General features: G+C 35.2%; 1 protein-coding gene and 1 long non-coding RNA gene across 3 annotated transcripts; one reads left to right on the top strand and one right to left on the bottom strand.

Moving 5' to 3' along the window:
- Positions 1 to 3,269: 3,269 nt before the first annotated feature.
- On the bottom strand, positions 3,270 to 11,681 carry LOC148273833 (uncharacterized). The gene is made up of 3 exons (XM_088238117.1): positions 11,544 to 11,681; positions 8,185 to 8,801; positions 3,270 to 6,311 (listed from the first exon to the last, which is right to left on the bottom strand). Exons 2-3 carry the CDS (start codon positions 8,741 to 8,743, stop codon positions 3,415 to 3,417), a joined length of 3,456 nt encoding a protein of 1,151 aa, XP_088094243.1. The 5' UTR covers positions 8,744 to 8,801; positions 11,544 to 11,681; the 3' UTR covers positions 3,270 to 3,414.
- Positions 11,682 to 16,589: 4,908 nt separating this feature from the next.
- On the top strand, positions 16,590 to 22,895 carry LOC148273832 (uncharacterized). Of its 2 annotated transcripts, none has more exons than XR_015824459.1 (3): positions 16,590 to 16,712; positions 18,772 to 19,393; positions 21,334 to 22,895. It is a non-coding gene; the product is annotated as an uncharacterized LOC148273832 (long non-coding RNA). The 2 variants fall into 2 exon arrangements; XR_015824460.1 differs by having other exon boundaries at positions 16,601 to 16,712; positions 18,537 to 19,393.
- The last annotated feature ends 720 nt before the right edge of the window (positions 22,896 to 23,615 follow it).

Below are 23,615 nucleotides of genomic sequence, written 5' to 3'. Positions count from 1 at the left end.
CTAACAGAGGTGTAAGCTGTACATCAAAGGTCACTGATCTAATGCCAGAAGTGTGGTGTGGCTCTTGGTCTTTTCCAAAATAGAAATCGTTTTGTAAAATTCCTTAATTGATAATTTATTTTTTTTAAACTTATGGATGTTTAATTTTTGATTAATTTTGTAATGCAAATGTAAGATAAGAATTTATTTTGTAGTTTTCTTTTTATATAAAATATGAAATAATGATAAATGCATTTGGTACTGTGTTCCTTTATTTTACACCAATGTCATTCCTCAAGTACATGATTTTTTTGTAAACTACAGAACGTTTCTTATTTTTCGTTTTTGTAAAAATATGATAATAAATCATAGAATCCATAAATGCAAAAAAAAAAAAAAAAATTACTGGCTAGTATCACTCTGGTAATGAAAGGTTTAATCTAATAATACATAATATGTAAGAAAAGAGCTTACAAACTTATATGTGTGCGACGTTTGTATTCATGTGCGTGTATATGAATGTGAGTGAATTAATGAGGGTGGTTATGCAAACATACACAAATGTAAGGAGAGAGAGAGAGAGAGAGATATGGTTGGTTGCTATGACACAGAACTACTACCAGAGTGTAAATATAAAATTTCGCATGTATAGGTTTACTCTAATAGTTATATTATTAACAATATGTTGAGTTTGTCCAAATTTTTGTAGACATGGACTGGATTGAACTTCCTGGGGAGCTGTTAATATTAATATATTACAACAGAGATGAAAAACATTATTAAAAGGGTAATATTATAGAAGTCTAGGCATCCACAGAGCTTATGACCTGTCCTTGTCTACAAAAATCCACCTGGTCCATGAAGAAGTATAGAAATTTAGAAAAATCAATTTTTCAGGCGTTGCCTAATGTAGGTGAAATAATTAAATTAGATGAATCTCACGCGCGTAAATAAAGGTTTCAGCTGTTTGACTTCTCAAACATCAACAGATGAAAGAGTTGAGGAATATAGATGTTTAAATATGGGCAGAATTGTGAATGTTAAACAGAGCGTTAAGTGGCCACTTACACCAGCTAATGACAGGTCATAAGCCTTATCTATAATGTCCTTCATCTTTATTGTAATATGTTAATAGTTATATTATTAACATGGTGAAAAGTATCAAGCCACAGTTTAGTGTATATACTGGGCACCTCACTGGAACTTAAAATAGCGTAACAAACTAGACACAATGGTATCATTTCTTTAGGGTATTTTAATTTGTGCAAAGTTAGTTTTGCATTAGAAAAATTGGTAAAAACAATAATCAATGAAAGTCGGTTTTATAATATGTATACTGAGAGGAAGGGATGCATAATGATAGATTCTGTATTAGTTTAAAATCTCCAAGTGTAATATTGTAAGGTATATATATATATAAACCCATAGAATTAAACAAAGTTATTTAACCTAGGCCTTCACTTTATTCTTAAAATTAGGACTTATTATTAAACTTAAATTTACTTGAAAACGCAGGCGGATTCCGGGTGTCACACGATTTGGGGTGCTATTTTTGAACTTGAATACCCCCCTAGAGAGTGATTAATTTGAAGATTTTTATTTTAAGCAAAGACACTTTGCTTCTTGTGATGGCCACACTGATGAATAAACGTCAAAAAATATGAACACGTGAAATCAAACATGATGATTTTAATTTAGAATATTAAAGCGACCCTAAGCATTCCCCAAAACACTTAATTTGGTTGAATTGACCAAACCGTATTAATTTTATTTTCGTTTTTGAAGAAGTTTTACACGCTATTTGACGTTTAATCAACAGTGAGGCCATTATATGAAGCAAAGGGTCGTCGCATTAAAAAAAAAAACAAATTAATCACTCTCTAGCGGGTAGATAAGATCCAGAATACCACCCTTGGAGGCTGCCGAGTTTCTGACTAGGGTTATATGATGGAGGAGAGCACATGGCATGCTGATGTCTTCTTATGGAAGAGCGGGGCGTCCTCTGGCTGATGAGCGGGCGGCGCGATGCAAGAGCGGTATCGCTCGGGTGGCAGTTTCCAATTTCAACTGCGGCGAGGAGCGCAGTTTATATCGCAGTTGACGCGTGGGCGGCGTCGTGTGCGTAGACACGACGTAGGCGACCGGGGACGACGCGTGAGGCGCGTCATCACGAGTTGCGCGGATGGAGCGGCGTTCTCGGGCGGCGGCAGGTGCTTATCTGACTAATAAGAACAAACTCGGACGAAAATTCAATTCAAAATGGAAATGAGAAGAATCAGGATAATTTTTTTTACTGCCTTCAGTGTTGTGATATCTTTAATTGCTCTTCTTGATGCTTGACAATCGCGATGGGAATCTTCCCCTTCAGGGAAGGGTACCTTTCTTTTTTTTCCTTCAATCCGCCAGCGCTTAAAATCTTCTCGGGTTATCCCCGATCACTGGACTACGCAGTTTTTATCAGGTCTTAGTAAATTTAATAAAACAATGTTTGTTGACTCCCCTTCGTGCTGCTGCGGACATCCTAACCAATCTTCTGAACACATCCTGTGGTCTTGTCCCTTTTCCCTTCTTTATGATTAGCAAATGGAGCTTCTCGCTACTATCCGTGGCCCTGTTATAGGTCCTGTCGGATATACAGATCTGGTGGCTTCCAAAGAGAATTTTGAGGCTTTTAAAAAGTTTTGTATTCATTTCGGCAAATTGATCATATCCAATCAATTTAATCCCAGTCAGTGGAGAATTCACTTCCCTCTTTTCTCAATCCAATGAAGTACATATTATGTACTTTTGGATTGCTTTCTTTCAGCACAAAGATGCTAAGGCTTCCAGATTACAGAAAGCTCCTTCGTGCAGCTTTTCTCGTTTGACAACAAGCAAATTTTCCGTGTACGTGGGCACCACCAAGGAGACTTATGTCCTCAGATGCAGTGTGCGGTATGTGGTGGGCAAGTTGCCTTCAGTGCTGTGAGAAGATCACAAACATTATTGTTTCATCAGGATTATCAATTTCAATATCCGTAAAAATCAGTATATCACTCTCTATAGTATACTGTAGTTGAGTACTGGTCCCCGGTTAACCCTTAATGGGACCAACACCTGGTTCCTCGCTTCTGTAGGGACATGGCGTCTTCAGTATCTAAAAACTCTCTCACAGTCTCAGGCAAAGCCATCTTGTCAACAGTGTGATTTATGGCCTATCTGGAACTTGCCACCAAATTTATTTCAAATATTACAATTCATAGGTACACTATTTATCTTTTGACCATATTTTTTATAAAACAAAAACATGCTTTGCGAATTAACTGTACATTTAATCTGAACCATAATAAACAGTATAAATTATGTACAAATAGGGTAATGTGTCTTACTTATGTTTTAAAAAAATAAGGAGAGTATAATGTGTATATGTATATTTTTAAACGACATGTTCAAATTTTAGACGGCAGAATGCTTAAGCACGTGCCGTTGTAAATTACGCTTTTTTAAACATATAAAACTACATTGAGAACATGAGAACGGCTCCTCCGTAGTATGTACCAACAAGTGGCGTTTTAATTCACCTCCCCGCAAACACGAAAAGTTACACTGTGAGCATGAAAATGGTTTCTCGCCATTATGAATTATGAGGTGGCGTTTTAAATAACTTTTTTGATTACATGTAAAACTACACTGAGAACATGAGAACGGCTTCTCCGTAGTATGTACCAACAAGTGACGTTTTAATTCACCTCTCCGTAAACAAGAAAACCTACATTTTGAGCACGAAAATGGTTTTTCGCCAGAATGCTTCACCATGTGACTTTTTAAATGACCCTTCGTTTTACAAGCGAAACTACATACGGCGCATGAAAACGGTTTCTCGCCAGTATGTTCCAACTTGTGGATTCTTAAATTACATTTTTTTGTAGACGTATAACTACATTCTGAACATGAAAAAGGTTTCTCGCCAGTATGCATCAACATGTGATTTCTTAAACTTACTTTCTGATTGGATGCAAAACTACATTGCGAGCATGCGAACGGCTTCTCTCCTGTATGGGTCATCATGTGACGTTTAAATCGATTTTTAAACGAAGTTTTAAAACTACATACAGAGCATGAAAACGGTTTTTCACCAGTATGTTCCAACATGTGAATTCTTAAATTGCATTTCTTTGCACAAGTGTAACTGCATTCTGAACAAGAAAACGGTTTCTCACCTGTGTGAATCACCATGTGAGTTCTTAAATTTACTTTCTGATTGGTTGCAAAACTACATTGTGGGCATGAGAACGGCTTCTCACCAGAATGTGTCATCATGTGACGTTTCAATCTATTTTTAAATGCAGTTGTAAAACTACATTGCGAGCATGAAAATGGTTTCTCGTCAGAATGAATCAACATATGACTCCTGAGATTCCTTCTTTTATTTGATGTAAAACTACATTGTGAACACGAGAATACCCTTTCGGCACTGTGTACAGCCAAGTGACGTTTAAAAACACTTTCCCGTAGACATGAAAAACCACACTGAGAGCATGAAAATGGTTTCTCGCCAGTATGTACCAACAAATGACGTTTTAAATCACCTCCCCGTAAAAACGATAAACTGCACTGTGAGCATGAAAACGGTTTATCTGCAGAATGTATCACCATGTGACTACTTAAATTACCCCTCGATGTACAAGTGTAACTACACTTAGTGCATGAAAACGGTTTCTCGCCAGTGTGGGTCATCATGTGATGATTTAATCTATGTTTAAATGAACATGTATAACTGCATTGCGGGCATGAAAACGGTTTCTCTCCAGTATGTAAAAACATGTGATTTCTTAAATTTCTTTTCTGATTGGATGCAAAATTACATTGCGAGCATACGAACGGCTTCTCACCAGTATGTTTCCGCATGTGTTTTTTAAAATTAGATTTTAGGGAACATGTATAACTGCATACCGAGCAGGAAAACGGTTTTTCGCCAGAGTGTTTCATCATGTGACTGCTTAAATTACCCTTCGACCTGCAAGTGAAACTACATACAGAGCATGAAAACGGTTTTTCACCAGTGTGTGTTATTATGTGTCGTTTTAATCTATGTTTTAATGAACATGTATAACTACACTGGGAGCATGAAAACGGTTTTTCAATGGCGTGCGCCAGCATGTGTTTTTTAAAATTTGATTTTAGAGAACATGTAAAACTACATACTAAGCATGAAAACGGTTTCTCGTCAGAATGTATCGCCATGTGACTAGTTAAAATATTTTTCTGGTTGGATGCAAAACTACATTGCGAGCATGCGAATGATTTCTCACTAGTGTGTGTCCTCATGTGTTTTATAAAATTAGATTTCAGGGAACATGTAAAACTACATTGTGAGCATGAAAACGGTTTCTCGCCAGAATGTATAACCATGTGACTACTTAAATTACTCTTCGTTCTGCAGGTGAAACTACACACAGAGCATGAAAACGGTTTCTCGCCAGTATGTGTTAACATGTGACATTTTAATCTATGTTTTAATGAACATGTATAACTACATTGCGAGCACGAAAACGGTTTCTCAACGGTGTGCGCCATCATGTGTTTTTTAAAATTAGAATTAAGAGAACATGAAAAACCACATACCAAGCAGGAAAACGGTTTTTCGCCAGAGTGTTTCATCATGTGACTGCTTAAATTACCCTTCGACCTGCAAGTGAAACTACATACAGAGCATGAAAACGGTTTTTCGTCAGTATGCGTTATCATGTGACGTTTTAATCTATGTTTAAATGAACATGTATAACTACATTGCGAGCATGAAAGCGGTTGTTCACTAGTGTGTGTCATCATGTGTTTTTTAAAAGTAGATTTTAGGGAACACGTAAAACTACATACCAAGCATGAAAACGGTTTCTCGCCAGAATGTACCACCATGTGACTACTTAAATTACTCTTCGTTCTACACGTGAAACTACACACAGAGCATGAAAACGGTTTCTCGCCCGTGTGAGTTATCATATGACGTTTTAATCTATGTTTAAATGAACATGTATAGCTACATTGCGAGCATGAAAACGGTTTCTCACCGGTATGTGTCATCACGTGTTTATTTAAATTAGATTTTAAAGAGCATGTATAATCACATAGTGAGCATGAAAACGGTTTCTCAGCAGTATGCATTGACATGTGAACTATAAAATTTTCTTTTAAATTCGATGAAAAACTACAATATGGGCATTTAAATGGTCCCAACACCTGTTGATTACGAGTATTCTTCTGTAGTGTATCAAAGTCACACCCCGGTAGCGGTTCTGCATTATGCGACGCTAGATTTATTCTCTCCAGTGATAATGGTGGTGATTTAGTAGTATCTGAAAGGTAAAAGTAAAAATATTAGCACGGACAGAAATATCGAGAGACCGTTATGCAAATAGTAATAATGTCTGGCGAGGGGGAGTCTCACCATATATAATTGATATGCGGTCCAGTGGCTAGTGTTGCGGACTCACGGATCAGATGTCCGAGGTTCGAACCCTACTCTACCGCAACTTGATTTTCATTTTTTGATAGTGAGTTATTCACAACTCGTTAAAAATAGTTATTATAATGGAAATATTTGGGTTAATTATAAGAACGCTAATTTATCTCTTTTACTATTAAAAACATATTTTATGGAAATAAACGACACTTAGTGCCTTTTACGTATAAGTTGCATACGCAATAAAATACATGCGCTTAAGTGGAATTTTAATTTAAATATAGTAGGTATTGAAAACAAATTAATACAAAACAGTTATTTACAAATTAAGAAATCAAAAAAAAAGTGCAGAGTTTGAAATTTATATTACTAGTTTTAAAAATATTGATAATAAAGAAAATATTTGGTCATAGAAATGTATTGAAACTGTAAAAAAATAATTAAGAAAGCAGTACATATTAATAAAGAAATTAAAACAATTTTAAATACAGTAGAGTCTCGATTATCCGACCTAAACCGTCCGCTACAAGGTCGGATAAGCGAAAAAGTCGGATAACACGAAAAATTTTAAAAACGACATTCAAAATGTGTTACCTAATTTAATTTACATATCGAAAACTTTTCAAATATGTACGTACATGTAATATAACTAAATGTAACGAACTAAAACTCAGCGAAAGAGCTACGTAAGTACTGAGGACTGTCGCCTGGCGCGCAAATATAATGCGTGCAGTCGGGTAAAGAAAAGGGGAAAATTGCCTCGGTAGGTCTGATAACTCGGAAGGTCGGATAACCGAAGGTCGGATAACCAAGACTCTACTATACACTAAACGATAAAAAAATAGTTTCATGTATTATTATTTAAAACTACTACTAAGGTTACTATTAAAAATATACATAAAAACACATGCTCATTTAAAAATATAAATATTTTAACTTATAAATAAAATCAAGAAAAGAAAAGAAAAAAACATAACAATGAAATTTAAACAATTTTAAACAATCATAATCATCATTCCCTTTCCGCATCGAACGACGCATTGGGCACTGCATTAGTGCACCAATCACAGCGTATCTTGATCATTTTTGTTACATGAAGGTAAGATGATCAGTCTCACGCTTCAGATGGCCGTCCAGGGGACTATGAAATATTTTAGTGTAAAAACACCTTTTTAAATAAATATTTTATGTTAACCATGTCGGGAATCGAACCCGAAACCTCTTGCATGGTAGGAAAACGCGCTGACCGCTACACCACGAGGCCGACATTTTGAAAAATACTAAATGATAAAAAAATTGTATTTAGAACTATTGGGTACTAGCTTCCATGAAAAATAGGAGAAGGACCGCCCTGTATGTACTAAACTTCACGTACAATGAGTCATCAACGTCTTGATGCTTATTGCCAAGAGTGTGAAGTCAATTGATGTCAGCATTTTCACCATAATATGAAGTCGAAGTATTGTTGTCACAGTATTGGTAGGTTTGCCGAGTTGTCTTTTTCGGTACATTAAAATTAATCAGTGATAAATAGATTTATTGCATTTAATATTATTTATAGACTTATTGAGTTGGTCAACAAGCGATTACATATTGTTACGGGCGATACTTTGTAGAGCCGGGCAAGTAGCTAAGTAGAGGCCAAAACAACAATCTACTGATTTTGAACCATTTTATAAAACTTAAGGAAATATCTTGAATGTCTCGTGAAAATGAACTCCGGCAAAAATTCAGATAAAAAATAAATATAAGGGACTTTTTATTACCTTCAATGTTGCGAGAGGACAATAAACATTCTTTTTTTATATCAGGATGATCAATGTCAATTTCTGTAAAGCTCAACATATCACTCTCCTTAGTATGCCGTTGTTCAGAATTTGTCCCCGGATCAGCCTTCACGGTAGCAATACCAGATCCCTCGCCTTTGTAGAGACATATCATCCCTTCCCCGAAATGGATAATAGTTTCTTTTACATCACTTGTCCCTGGTTCAGTCTTCACGGTAACAATATCTAAATTCTCGCTTTTGTTGAGACATAGCGTCCCTTCCGCAGTGCGGAGAATATTTTCTCTTACATCGCTAGTCACCGGTTCAGCCTTCACGGTAGCAAGACCTTGATCCTCACTTTTGTAGAGGCATAGTGCACCTTCTGCAGTATGGAGAATGTTATATTTTACCTCGCTATTCTCCGGTTCAGTCTTCACGTTAGCAACACCTGGATTTTCGCTTCTGTGGGAACATGGCGTCTCTTCACCAACATGGAAAATATTTCCTTCTACATCACCAGTCCCCGGCTCAGACTTAATATTGACTGAAGCGAACATAATATGTTCCACAGTCTTAAGACTTACAAAGAACTCGCTTTATCTGTAGATCAATCACCTGAAAATGTATACGATGCACATCTATAGCGATATGTTCATATAATTATTTTTTCATGTATTTCATTAATTGTATAAATCAGACGGTCTTTGATAAAAAAAATACAACGCGAATGGAAAATATCAAAAAAATTAATTAATTACAGATTTCTCGAACTAACAAAATGAAATAAACAATGCTTTCTAAACATGATTAGGGCCGATTAAAATACAATATTGAATCGGGCTATTGTACCGTGGTAGTATTGAGGGGAGACCCTTAAGCCCACCATCCACCCGCAGCTGATATAGAGTCCTGGGGGACTCTCTGTCAGCTGCGCATAGAGGAAAGTTATTATAAATATTCCTAAGGAATACAAACTCTATGCAGATTAAGGAGGGGGAAGGAGGACGTATGGACAGAGGCCAACACGTCGTCCCTACCCCTCAGGATCCCCTCAATGCCTCTGTTTTTTTTTTTATTAAAAAAAAATACGTTCAAAAATAATTTACATAAATAAGCGTATCCAAATATACAAAAACATTTTCTTAAAACTATAGTAACATAACTTACACAAAACATAAGTAAAAACACGGATATTTACAATGAGATAACGACTTTGGATAAAGAAGGACTCCCTGGGTGGTCAGAGGCAGAGAATCCGAATACCACCCACGTAATTATTGATTAATACATAATATTTCAAATATCTGCCTTCTTATAATATACAAAATGATAAATCAAACCGCTCATATACGCGTTTGTGTAATATTCATGTAAAAAAGTGAATTTGAACAGGAATGTTGCGTCTCATAAAACGAAATAATACGAACCAAAATGGACACCAAGTCATTGGAACAAAAGGCATAATAGTACTAAACACGTGCGTTTCCAGAAACTATCTACCAGCTAGCGGGCCACATGGCGACGGTATCTACCCACTGTCTACAAAAGCTTCTCTTCGGACATCTATTTCTCTTTGTTAACCATGGAGTTGAAGCAGTGTTTGATTTATTTAGTTTTTTATTGCTTACTTCTTGGCATGAACACTTGACCAATTTACTACTATACTTTATTTTTTATAAATTTATTAATATTGTTTTAACTTTGCTGGAATTCCTCTCGTCCATGCGCTTTGTAGCTGCACGATGATTGGTTATCTAGCTTTCATATATCAACTTTAAAATACCTAAATTTTGTAAACGGGGTCTAGAATTCCAATCGTCTATGCGCTTAGTAGCTGCAAGGCGTGTTGAAATCTTACTCCTTTTTACTATTCATATTATTATTATTTTTTAATATACTAAATTTATTTGTCAATTTTTTAAATGTGTAAATGGGAGCTAAATTTCTAACTGTCTATGCGCTTTGTAGCTGGAAGACGTCCTGTAATCTAGCTCCTATCTGTTATGATTTTTGATTGATCTTAATTAAAAACGAGGAACTAGAATCCCAACCGTCCATGCGCTCTGTAGCTGCAAGACGTACTGGGATATTTATTAATTGTACAGCGCCCTTGAGGTGATTTTCACAAAAGTTGGATAATTTAACAAAACAAAAGAACGTGTTCGTTCCGCTCGGAAGGAAGAACAGTCCCAACTGAATGAGCATCCCACAGGAACAGTTGCCTGTCCCACCATATTTTACCCACCTAGGCGTCCGCGCATCTGAGGAGCTCCCAACGCGATACCCAAGTCCGGACAAACTGACGGGAGAGTGAAAAATTTGTACTGTTGGCCATCAGATACACATTCCACGCTGGTCGCATGACCCCTGTCAGACCATTTAGCATCTCATGTCTGGCATCATCTAATAGCACACAGTGCCACAGGATGTGTTCAGCCGATTGATGGTTATCTCCGCAAGCACAGCTCGAGACAGGGGCAAGTTCAAGTTACTGTGGTAGTATTGTGGACTCACAGACCAAAGGTCCGAGGTTCAAATCCCACTCAACCACAACTCGCTACAAGAAAATACAGCGTGTCTGCGACGGCGCTGATCTGAACAAGGATAATCAGCATGGACCGAGGATCCGGTCACGTTGATATTATTCACTGTCGACTTTAAGGTTCAAAGTAATTCAATTTTCTGGTAAACTTGTTTCTAGGGGCTGCGAGCCTTTAATGGAACGTCCGAGCAGGTCTTAGTCTGTTTCTCCCTTACACTTGTCATACTTAGTAATAGTTCGCTGTAGTTTTTTAACACTTATACTCAATCCAAAGGATTTTCTGGGGAAAAGGCTGCGGCGGCGGGAGTTTGATATGAGCCGCGCTGACCATTACACTACGAGGCCGACAAACAATGATAATGAAACAGAGGCTGCGATGAACAGATTTTGGTCAATTTGTCGAAGACCAGGCGTTAAAAAAGCGCGTTTTTCATGCAAAAAAATACTTCGCACTGAGCACGTAACATATTATGTTCTACATGTTTTGAAGGATACACTTACAACGCTCATTTCGGCACAAGCATCCGCGCGTATCCATGTAACTTTTTTAGGTTCGACTTCTGAAGTGTTAAGTTTAGTCAATAAAAATACCAAGGTCACGGCTGCCGAAAAAGAATTTACGATCAGCTCGTCGATTTTCATAATATTATTCAGAAAAACACGACAATCTATCGTTCCTGACTACGACAGATACCAGAACATCATAAGATATGTTAATGGATTACTTTGGTTACATTGGCCAAACCCCCGCCCCGTAAAGTTTTTAATATTGGATTCCCAGTAATGTTTATAAGTAAAAATAAAAGGGAAATTACCCAAAGTTGCTTCTTTGTTCGTGGCGAGCGAACGCAGACTTAATTGGAGATTACACGCTCGTTTTATACCGATAATACTTTAGGAACCGTCAGACACGAAATGGCGGCCATTAGATGACGGCGATAATGCTACAGACTGCGCGTACAATGTTGCCAGTTAAAAGGGTCTTCTGTATTAAGCGCCTAGAGTGTGACATATTGATACGTATTACATTCCTCTATGGATTAATAAGTATTTTGGTTACATTAAACAATCAATTGTACAATAATTGTTATTAGATAATAATAAATTATATACAACACCTTATAAAATAATCAGGATATTAAAAATTATTTTTTTCTTACTAAGAAAATTGCAAACTTATTGATGACATTTTATAATAGCAATAAAATGTATAATTTGTTATTTTTTGTATGACTGAAATTGCATCTGGGGTGGCATTGTGAATTTTCTCAATCTACCCCCAAGACAGTGGTTAATTAAGCGATTTATCTTTTTAACTTTGCTTCATACAATGGCCACATTGAGAATTAAACGTCAAATGGAGTATACAGTTGTTTAAAAACGGAAAAATGTGGTTTGGTCCGTTCAACGTAATTATGTATTTTAGGTAATGCTTAAGATCGCAATAATGGTCTGAATGAAAATTTTCATTTAACTTTCATGTGTTCATATTTGTTTGACGTTTTATCATCAGTGTGGCCATAAATGCAGCAAAGTTTAATTAAACCCCCAAATTAACCACTCTCTAGGGGTTAGAGAAAATTCAGAATACTACCACAGTACATGAAAAAAAAATCCATACCTATCACTCCAGTCGTATTAGACGGTTTTGTGTCCGTTTTCCAACACGATGAAAAAAAATCTTCTATCTGTTGACTTTTGTGAAGTAAAAGAGCTGAAACCTTTATCATGCGGGTGAGATTCCTGACCCAATTCACCTACGAGGCAACGCCTGAAAACAATTTTCCAATTTTTATACTTCTTCTTTTACCAGGTAGTTAATTTAACAATGTTTTGAGTAGGTATGTCCGAATGCTTGCAGACTGGCTGGATTTCCTCCCTAGGGAGTTATTCATACTATGTGTTGCATCAGAGAGAGAAAACATTTTCGATGAGGGAATATGGAAGTCTAGGCATTTACATGGCTTATGACCTGTCATTGGCTGGTTTAAGTGGCTACTTCATACGCTGGATGAATCTCACCCACATGAAAAAGGTTTCAGCTCTTTCACTGCACAAACGTCAACTGATGGAAGAATCGAAGGAATAAAGATATTCAAATAAAGGCCTAATGGTGAATGTTACACAGTGTGTAACGTGGCCACTTAAACCAGCCAATGACAGATCACAAGCTCTGTAAATGTCTAGGATTCTATATTACCTTCTCTTAATTGTTCTTTATGTCTGTTGTAATATGTTGATATTAACAACTCCCTAGGGAGTAGAATCCAGTCCTTGTAAACAAAATTTTTGACAAACTCAAAATATTGTTGATAATTCTTGAGTGGCTGTGATGTGCCACTAGTCAACATACAATGCAAGACTTAATATATCTCTCTTATTTTTTAAAACAATGAAATTGTATTTTTAACAATCTTTCAATGGATATTTTACAAAAAATATTTATCCTTGCTACAAGAAAAGTAAATGACGCCTATCTAGCAATGAACCTGTTTAAGAGAGAGCACGAAGATAAAACTCATAACCAGGAAGACAGAGACGCTGTTCTGAGGCCGGTGTTTGTGTGAAAGAGATTCAGTAAGTTACTGACAGCGATGTGGGATGCCCGCATGTAAGATATCCGTCATGTTTATAATTTTTAATTAATTTTGCTTTATCAAGCTAAATAATATGTTTATTTTTATAAATAATTAAAAAGGAATTATGAAACAATATGTTTCCATGTTTTTTTATTTCAAATATCAGAACTTTTGAATATTCCGTCTTTTGCTTGTGGTAACACAATATTACATCGTCACGCGTAAAAGATTTTTGAAGCACAGTTATTTAAGAGTTAATAATCTTTTTATTGTATTTAAAACATATCATAAAATAAATGTTTTTACATTATGAATTTAAGATGTTTCTATTCAATAATATCAACCACACACACCCTGTCCACAAACCCACCTTTACACCCATATACACTCACACATATATTCACACGCCTACCAAAACGACACTCTACTCCATTACCCACGCATCCTCACACATAAAAACTCGCACACATGCGCTTCTATATTAATATTTTACAAATTGACACTGTACAAATCACTAGTACTTAAGCACTTACTTTTTTCCACAAAACACACAGTTTATCCTGAAGATGGCTCCTGCAATGGTAGCCGAAACGTCGGAACAAATCTATCACACACGGTTTCACCCAAAAAATAAACATATTGATAATAGTGACCGTGAAAACACATGCACCTTTTTAGAATACTGGAGGTTAGGTTTTTATGTTTGACGTTAATCATTACAACTTTATTGGTTGGACTAGTTATTAAGATAAATAAATTATTATTAAAAATAGTAGCATCGGCGTTAAAACAGTTAAACTAAAGCAAAGGGAATACATACTAATTTTTATAAGCAAATCTTGTGAGATTACCAAGTCTGTCGATAGAGTTTTTTTTCCCCTTTATTAGGGCCTTCTACCAAAACATAATAACATCGGCCAAAAACAAGAAACATTAATTAACAATAAACATAAGAACATCAGGAATAAACAAACAATAGACAGCAAAAATGCAAATACAAGAATAACATAAAATAATTATTGTAGCAATAAACGTTTAACTAAAATAACAAAATTGTAACATAAATTGAAATAAGCACTAACAGAAAAGACCCACTAAGAAAACTATAGAAAAGAGAAACTCAGAGTAAAATATTAGAAGGAAAATAGAACTAAATAACTAGAAAAATTACAACAAAATAATCAAAATATTAACAAACATAATTTTACAATAATGATAAATTTTAATTATTAAAATCAAAATAAAAAAATAAACGCTAGGGAGTAAAAATGAAGTTGAAATAATAAACAGATTACAACATTACAAATTTACTATTATGTTCAATGTTTGTTTTTGTAAATTTACTGATAAATTTAAGTTGCCAAAATTTTACTCGTCCATGCACTTTGTAGCTGCAAGACGATAAGTATTCTAGCTTCAATAGGTAAATGTTATCAAATATCCAAATTTAATAAGTCAGGTCTAGAATTCCAACCGTCCATGCGCTCAGTAGCTGCAAGACTTGTTGTAATCCAACTTCTATTTTTTATTTATTTTTTTTAAAATTTTACTTAATCTTTAAACTTTATTGTCAAATAAAAAATAAAAAATGAAAATAAGGGGCTGGATTTTTTATTGTCTATGCGCTCTGTAGCTGCAAGACGTGCTGTAATCTAGCTCCTGTATATCATAATTGGAGACGAGGAACAAGAATCCCAACCGTCCATGCGCTCTGTAGCTGCAAGACGTGGTGGTATATTTATTTATTGTACAGCGCCCTTGAGGTGATTTTTACAAAAAACGGCGCTTTATAAATTATTCAAATATATTTATATATAACAGGGATGGAGAATACCTTAAAAAAGAGAATAAAGAAGTCTAGGTATTTAAAGGGCTTATGACCTGTCATTGGCTGGTTTAAGTGGCCGCTTTACACACTGTGTAACATTCACAATTTTGCCTATGTTTGAACATCTATATTTGTTAAGTTCTTCCATTTGTTGATTTTAATGGAGTTAAATTTTTATTGTTGCGAAGAGATTCATCTGACTGAATTATTTCACAAACTAGACAACGCCTGAAAACATTTTTCCAAAGTTTGAACTGAATTCGGACCAGTTGGTTTTGTTGCAACATTTGAGTTTGTCCAAATGTTTTTAGACAAAAGACTGGATTTTAGGCCTTCGGGAGTCATAAATTCGACCTTCAATTCTTAGTAACAAAAGTCTACGAGGTATGCAAGAAAAGCGATTTGCTTATGAATGTTGATAAATCCAAAGTGATGGTTTTTGAAAGGGATGAAAATATAACTAAATGTGAGATCAGCGTGAACGGAGATATTCTGAATCAGGTAGAAGAATTTGTGTACCTGGGAAGTATGTTTACTAGGGACGGAAAGGCCGATAAAGATATTGAAAGGAGGGTGAGTGCCGGGAACAGGGTGAACGGTGCACTAAAATCTACTTTGGCAAACAAATGTTTATCGCAGGAGGCTAAACTAGCAGTTCACAACGGAGTTCTAGTTTCAACTCTAATGTATGGGAGCGAAGTATGGAATTGGAAAAATAATGATGAAAGTAGGTTGAATGCTGTCGAAATGCGATCCCTCAGGCGAATGTGTGGTAAAACGATGTATGATAGGTGCACAAATGTCGAGATCCGTGAAGTGTGTAAGGCTGAGACATGCATTATTGACAGAATTAAGAAAGGGGTGCTGCGTTGGTTTGGACATGTAGAGCGAATGGACAGCGAAAGAAAGACTAAAAGGATCTACGATGCAAATGTTGATGGATGCAGAAAACGAGGAAGACCGAGAAAGACATGGCACGATCAAGTCCATCAAATACTTGAAGATGGACATGTCAAAAGTAGGAATAATCGGCGTGCGTGCATAAGAAGATGTATGAATGTAGAGGAAGCGAGGTCTGTATGCCAAGATAGAGTGTTATGGCGTTCTATCCTCTCTGCCTACCCCTACGGGGAAACGGCGTGATGGTTTGTTTGTTTGTCGTTTGGGAGTCATAAAGATTAATAAATTACAACAGGGATGGAGAATATGTTAAAATGTTTTACATACATCTTAAAAGTAATATAAGTTTATTGTAAAAAAATAAAGAATTTATTTAAACATAATTATTTCAATAAAACAAATATTACAAATCATGATGAGGAACGGTTTGAACATAAAGAAATTATAAACAGAATCGGTCAATAAACAATTTGTACACGATAGAGTTCTCACAGAAATCGTGGAACAGCCTTAACTTCTAGCCATAATTTATGTTTGTTTGTGGAATGAACATTACATTTTATCTGAGGTTTAGCTGTCACGCGAAGTAGTATGAGTCTCCTGTAGGCAATAAATGCGTAAATTATAATGTTTAAAGATGATTAAAAGAAGTTTTAACATAAAAATCGCCACAAAAAGTAAGTCGAAATTCAATATCTAAAGAATAACAAAATATATTTGATTTGTAGATTTGTACATTGAGAAAGGTCACATTTAGTTATTATGTTCTCACCGGGAATCGAACCCGGAACTGCCGTGTGTGAGGCAAGCGTCTTGCGTACTTCATACGAGGACGGGACGTCTATTCTTCAGCGGTTAACACGCTGGATATGACAATAGCTGTAACTGTAGACAATTTTAACAAATTAACTCTTATGTAATATCTTCTTCCGAAATGAAGAAAAAAACATATCCAAATTTAAAATAATGGTCAAGACACATGTGATAAACAATTTATAAATTAAATATATTTGCAATGTTATTATTAGAACACACATGACAATATGTATGATATGTGTGCCCTACTTTAAGATTTAAATAAATAAATAAATAAAGCAATTTTAGATTAATAAGAATCGCAGCGCTGGCGATGGTCGACATAATAATGTTGTGGCTACTAATTGCAAATCGGGTAAAATACGTATTGTATTTCTTTATTTTGAGCTAATCACAAAAAACTGATCCAATAATCGCTTCAATTTTTTAAAATTAAAATGATTTTTTATTATGATCATTCCGTATTTTATTTGACTGCCAAGTGAACGTAGTTATGCTGAAAGCAGCCAGTCCAAAATAATAATAAAAAGAGATATTGGTGTCATGGTGCATTAAGGGCGATTCATGTTTTGCTAACAGCCAGACCGCTTTCATCCAAAAAAAATGTAATAATCAACTTCTGAAAATAGTGTCGATCACAAAAACGGCATTTCTCAACTGGCATAAAACACCCACAAGACTAGAAAAATCTTGTGTTATATTTAAATATATTATTACTTATAAATTAAATCAATGTACATTGTTATTACTGGAGCACGCATAAGAATTGTGTGCCCTATTTAAAGATTCAAAATAAATTAAAAACAAACATAAATGAATAATTATGTCAATAAACAAGTGAAAAGATCCATTTAATTTTGGAGATTGCCAACTTTGCAATACTCAAGTAAAGGTTGCTATGTTTGCAACAAGCCCAAGAATTTGAAGGTCAGATTCAAGTCAGCCAGAAACAACATTGTATTGAAATGTGATGCTGAACCAAGCATCTGCAAACATAGATAAATTTCATACAAGGGCGTGAAGTCAACTATCTTAGGCATAACGGTGAATTATATTCACAAAAGCTTCATCATTGTCTATAATGTCTAAATAACTTGCTATAGTCGTATTTTTTCTGATGGAAAAAATTTAAACCAGTGGTTCTTAACCGGTGCTCCGCGAAACTATGAAAACCAAAATTTAATGTTGACTCATTTACTGTGCGATTTGAGTTGCAAATATAATGGCTAGATGGTAGCACCCTTTGATTGCAGGGAATTCCCCTTGCGTCATTGCGTTTATTTAGCTAATATACAGACCCTGTTATTACATAATCTTTTATGTGTTTATTTCGATAGTGTTGTGTGTATGCTATTTTCAACAAAATTGCACCTTTAATTTTTTTTTAAATATCACAGTTTTCAACCTCATATTTGTGTGAGCTAGGTTTTTCGACATTTACCAATCTTAAAACGAAGAAACGCGAAAAACTTAGCAATTTTGACGAAGAAATGATAGGAGCTTTATCAAATATTAGACCTCATATCGCCAAAATTTATATACATTAAATAACTTTCACCGCAAAAAGTTTCATTGGTGTATTTGTGTTTTTTTTTTAATGGATGTAATTTTTAACTTGTCTGTAATAAAATATTCAGTTTTATTTTTAATAAGATTTATCCTTGTATGTTTTTTTTATTCTTTAGTTTTGGTATACCGCAAATTTTCTTTACGATCAAAAGTGCTCCCTGACTTCAAAAAGGTTCAGAACCACTGATTTGAATTGTGGGAAAAGTGTCATTGGATGACTGAAAAACGACAGTTTACAAATACAGCATCGTATTACATCATATTCGCAATTTCATTATTTCAAAACATAAGTTTGATTACTGGTTTTGAAATTTTTGATTTTCTTTTTAATATAATTTGTATTATTTCCAGGATTAATCGAAGATTTAGGTCAATAATTTGTATCTACTCTAAAAAGAAACGATTATGGATATCGCTCCGGTGAATATAAAGGTTGAACCGGGGACTGACGATGTAGAAGGAGATATTCTCCCTACCAGGGAAGATACGCCATGTCCCTATATATGCGAGGAGCCAGGTATTGTTACTGTGAAATCTGAACCGGGGATTGGCGATGTCAAAAGAGATCTTTTCCATACTGGGGAAGAGACGCCATATTCCTGCATAAGCGAGGAGCCAGGTTACGCTACGGTGAAGGCTGAACCAGGGAATAGGGACATAAAATATGACATTCTCCGTACTGAAAAAGGTGCGCTATGCTCCTACAAAAGTGAGGATCCAGGTGTTGCTACCGTGAAGGCTGAACCGGGGACTAGCCACGAAAGAGAAAATGTTCTCCATTCTGAGGAAGGGACGTCATTTTCCCATATAAGCGAGGAGCCAGGTTTTGCTACCGTGAAGGCTGAACCGGGAACTAGTGGTTACCGGCCTAGGATAAAAAGTGATGAAGTTATCTTCACAGAGTTAGATATTGATTATCCTGACATTAAACAAGAATGTTTGGATTCTTCACGTTACAATAAAATTTCTTCAAGTAAGTAATACTTCCTTGCACATTATCTGCTCTGGGATTACGTCTATGGACTAAATAACAAACGTATATTACATTATCGTTGACACAACATTAAAGTGGCAGTAGAGTTGCATTTTTTATACCACGTGTGGAAAATATTACGACAAAGGAAGTTCACAAAAGTCACAGCAGTGAGTTTTCAATAGCCGTGTGATGATGACTTATGCTTTCCCTCTTTAACTGTGACAATAGACTTTCTTACCGTGACATCTATTGTGTCGAGTCTCCGTTATTTACAGTAAACGATTTACTTTCTAAAGTACTTGCTTAATCCATGCTGTCCACGAAATCTATTCTGGCCTCTCTGTCGCGGCCGCCTCCCGTGGGTCCTTCCAAATCAGGTCCGCGTCTCGTAGTTCGAATGTGAACTGCCGACGAACTGTCAGCTTTGGACGTCTAGGACCGCGAAGTCAAGTTAGTGCAGGACATTGATAAAATCAACCCGAATAGTTTATAGTGGTTTCCTCTACACTAGTTCACTGCTGAGAAGTTTCTGATTGGTCCACTATTAAAGATAAATCGAAATCTTACCAAAAAGCAGAAAAGTCCATTTTCAATTAAATTATAATCGTTGCGCATAAATAATAATGCAACTCTTATATAAAAAAATAAAAAAAATACACGCGCGAAATATTAGACGTAAAATTGGTTTTACTTACTCTTATTTTCAAGCCAATATTTGCGGATAAGTCTATTTAGCCAATGACTTGAAAGTCCCTGCTTGAGGCGTCAAAAATGACCGCATCTTCGACAGTGTTTTTTCAATTTTTTATTTGATTATTACAGTTATATTTATTTCAAAATCTTTTAACAAAAATCATCCTAAAATAAAATATATTATTAGTCTACATAACCATTATATATTAACATAGACTTGTTTATTCTAAATATGAAGACGTTTCTAGCTTCCCCGCGCCTTTCTCGTTCACTACTTTAAATGCTTTCGAGATATGTTGATTTTGATTTTATTTCCAGTCAGTCTCATCTTACGAAGACTGGAATCGTCTCTAATTCTTTACTGATGGTTGTAATACAATAATTACATTCAATCGCCTCTAAAATTTCAGTTGAATGCAGCCTTGTTTTTAGAAAAGTAAGTGAACAAACGGAAGTGGCTTAAACAGAATCCCTTTTGATAGTATCATAACCGATTTTTTAAAAACGTATTTTGAAAAAATAAACATGTATTTGCATTCTTGTGATTGACTCAAATATTTCAATTTTGGAAGCCATTTTCTGCGCGTTTTTAATATCTCACTTTACGAACATGGGAATCAAGTTGTGTAGAGTGGGGTTCGAGCGTCGGACTCTGATTCGTGAGTGCGAGACACTAGCCATAGGACGACTACTCTTTTCAATTTAACGTAAGATTTATATCGTATTTACCACATTTTATACAACGCCCATCGCGCTTTACTTTTGAATTCTTCTCATTTTTGTTGCTTTTTGGAGAAATCGGATTCTAGAGCAGTAGGTAATTTAATTGTGCAATTACAATACCAAATACGGTTTTACCAATAGGTAAAAATATGAATTAACCATAGTGTACCTTTAAATAAAATAGTAAAATAATGATAAACAGTCATGTAAATAGCTTTTGAATGTTTCGTCACCAGTTGTAATTTTATTATTTATTTATTTATTAGGTTTCATACTACTTGTAAATGCCTAAAATCAATGGTGTTAGTTGACGAAATCTCGACCAATAAGACATAACGATTGACTTGTGAAAATGAAAAGTGAAAAAAACTTTTTAAATATGGGCTTTCAATTCAATAAATAATCAAAATTATATGCAATTTTTCATACGAATTCTCCGTCAAATTTTCCATGAAACTTGTTTTGTTTTTAAAATATAAATGAAAACGAGGTTTCATAGATTATTCTTGTTTTTGTTTCAGATTTACGAACATGCCAGAAATATTTCGCCTGTCAAGAGTGTCAATTTAAATGTTCTCAGGAAGGTACTTTAAAATCACACATGATAACTCATACAGAGAAACCATTCTCGTGTTCAGAATGCACGTATAAATGTTCTCGTAAAGATACTTTAAAAAGTCACATGTCGACTCATACCGGTGAGAAACCACTCTCATGTTCAGAGTGCCAATATAAATGTTCTCGGAAAGGTAATTTAAGGCGTCACATGATAACTCATATCAGTGAGAAGACATTTTCATGCTCAAAGTGCCTATTTAAATGTTATCAGAAAGATGCTTTAACATCACACGTAAGAACTCATATCGATGAGAAACCATTCTCATGTTCAGAATGCCAGTATAAATGTTCTCAGAAAGGTACTTTAAAAGGCCACGTGTTGACTCATAGTGGTAACAAACGACTCTCGTGTTCAGAGTGCCAATTTAAATGTTCTCAGAAAGGTACTTTGAAACGTCACATATTGACTCATACTGATAAGAAACCATTTTCATGCTCTGATTGCCAATTTAAATGTTCTCGAAAAGGTACTTTAAAACGTCACATGTTGATTCATACCGGTGAGAAACCATTCTCATGCTCAATGTGCCAATTTAAATGTTATCAGAAGGATACTTTAACATCACACATGAGAACTCATACCGGTGAGAAACCATTCTCATGTTCAGAATGCCAGTATAAATGTTCTCGAAAAGATACTTTAAAAGGTCACGTGTTGATTCATAGTGGTGAGAAACCACTCTCATGTTCAGAGTGCCAATATAAATGTTCCCGGAAAGGTAATTTTAAGCGTCACATGTTGACCCATTCCGGTGAGAAACTATTCTCATGTCCAAAGTGCTATTTTAAATGTTCCCAGAAAGAAACTTTGAAATCACATAAAATAACTCATCACAGTGTAAAACCATTCTCATGTTCAGAGTGCCAATTCATATGTTTTCAGAAAAGTAATTTTAAATCACACATGCTGACGCATACCGGTGAGAAACCATTCTCATGTTCAAAATGCCAGTATAAATGTTCTCGGAAAGGTACTTTAAAAGGTCACATGCTTACTCATACCGGTGAGAAACCATTCTCGTGTACAGAATGCCAATTTAAATGTTCTCAGAAAAATACTTTAACACGTCACTCGTTAACTCATACCGGTGAGAAATCATTCTCATGTACAGAATGCCAGTACAAATGTTCTCGGAAAGGTTCTTTAAAACGTCATATGTTGGCTCATACTGGTGAGAAACCATTCCTATGATCAATGTGCCAATTGAAATGTTATCAGGAAAGTTTTTTCAAATCACACATGATACCGGTGAGAAACCATTTTGATGCTCAGAGTGCCAAATAAATGTTATCTTCTTCTTCTTCTTTCGGAGCCTTATCAGGGCCCTTCCAACGTCGGCGATCACTACGGCGAAAGTAGCTCTACGCTATTCCGACCACGTCCTCAATCCCTTACATTGCGTGATACAAACCATACATATCTGTCTAAAATATTCATACATTAAAACCTTTTTTCCACGTTAAATAAGCAAGTATTTTCATTATTCACCTTAAAATAAACCTTTGTTTGTATCGGGAAAAAACGTAGTGATATTTATAAATATTTTTGATACGAATTTATATATAACCTTCCAGTACAATATTTTGTTTTCTATTCTAGGGTTTTTCAGCAATAATTCCTTTTTATAATAATAACCTTGTTCATGCTAGCTTATTCTGAAAAGAACCCCATTTTAATTACCGCCTTTGAAAATAAAACCATCTGAGCCGTTACTAAATACTTACAAATATTCCGTCTATTGTTAATATCAATTAGGATTCGATACCTTGGGTTGAATGACCAAGCGGCGAATTACCTAGAATTCCAAAACCCTTTCTATTGAAAATAACAACTTTAACAATAAATGACCCATGTTTTCCGCTGGCGAAAAACGTAACCTTTTTAATAATAAATAGCAAACTGATAGCCATTAAAATATTATTTTTATTTGAAGAACTTACCAATTTATATAAAAATAACAAAATAAAACGCAAGATCAATTCCTCAGTAATAAATACAAACCTCGCTTCTACAAAATTAATTCATCTTCATTCGCACGCGCGATTATTCTAACTTAATATATATAAACATAAAACTTCAATAAATTTCTACACCATCATTTTTTCATCCTCAAAGACACTTCTCCAGTGCTCCAATCGCAACGTACCAGCGAATAATTTTAATACATATGAAGGCAAGATGGGC

This window comes from Micrasema longulum, unplaced genomic scaffold (genome assembly GCF_059751315.1).
Source record: "Micrasema longulum isolate JH-2025_06_02 unplaced genomic scaffold, ASM5975131v1 h1tg001828l, whole genome shotgun sequence".
NCBI lineage: Eukaryota > Metazoa > Arthropoda > Insecta > Trichoptera > Brachycentridae > Micrasema > Micrasema longulum.
The sequence above is the reverse complement of the archived record's forward strand: the minus strand, read 5'-3'. Positions and strand labels throughout refer to the sequence as shown.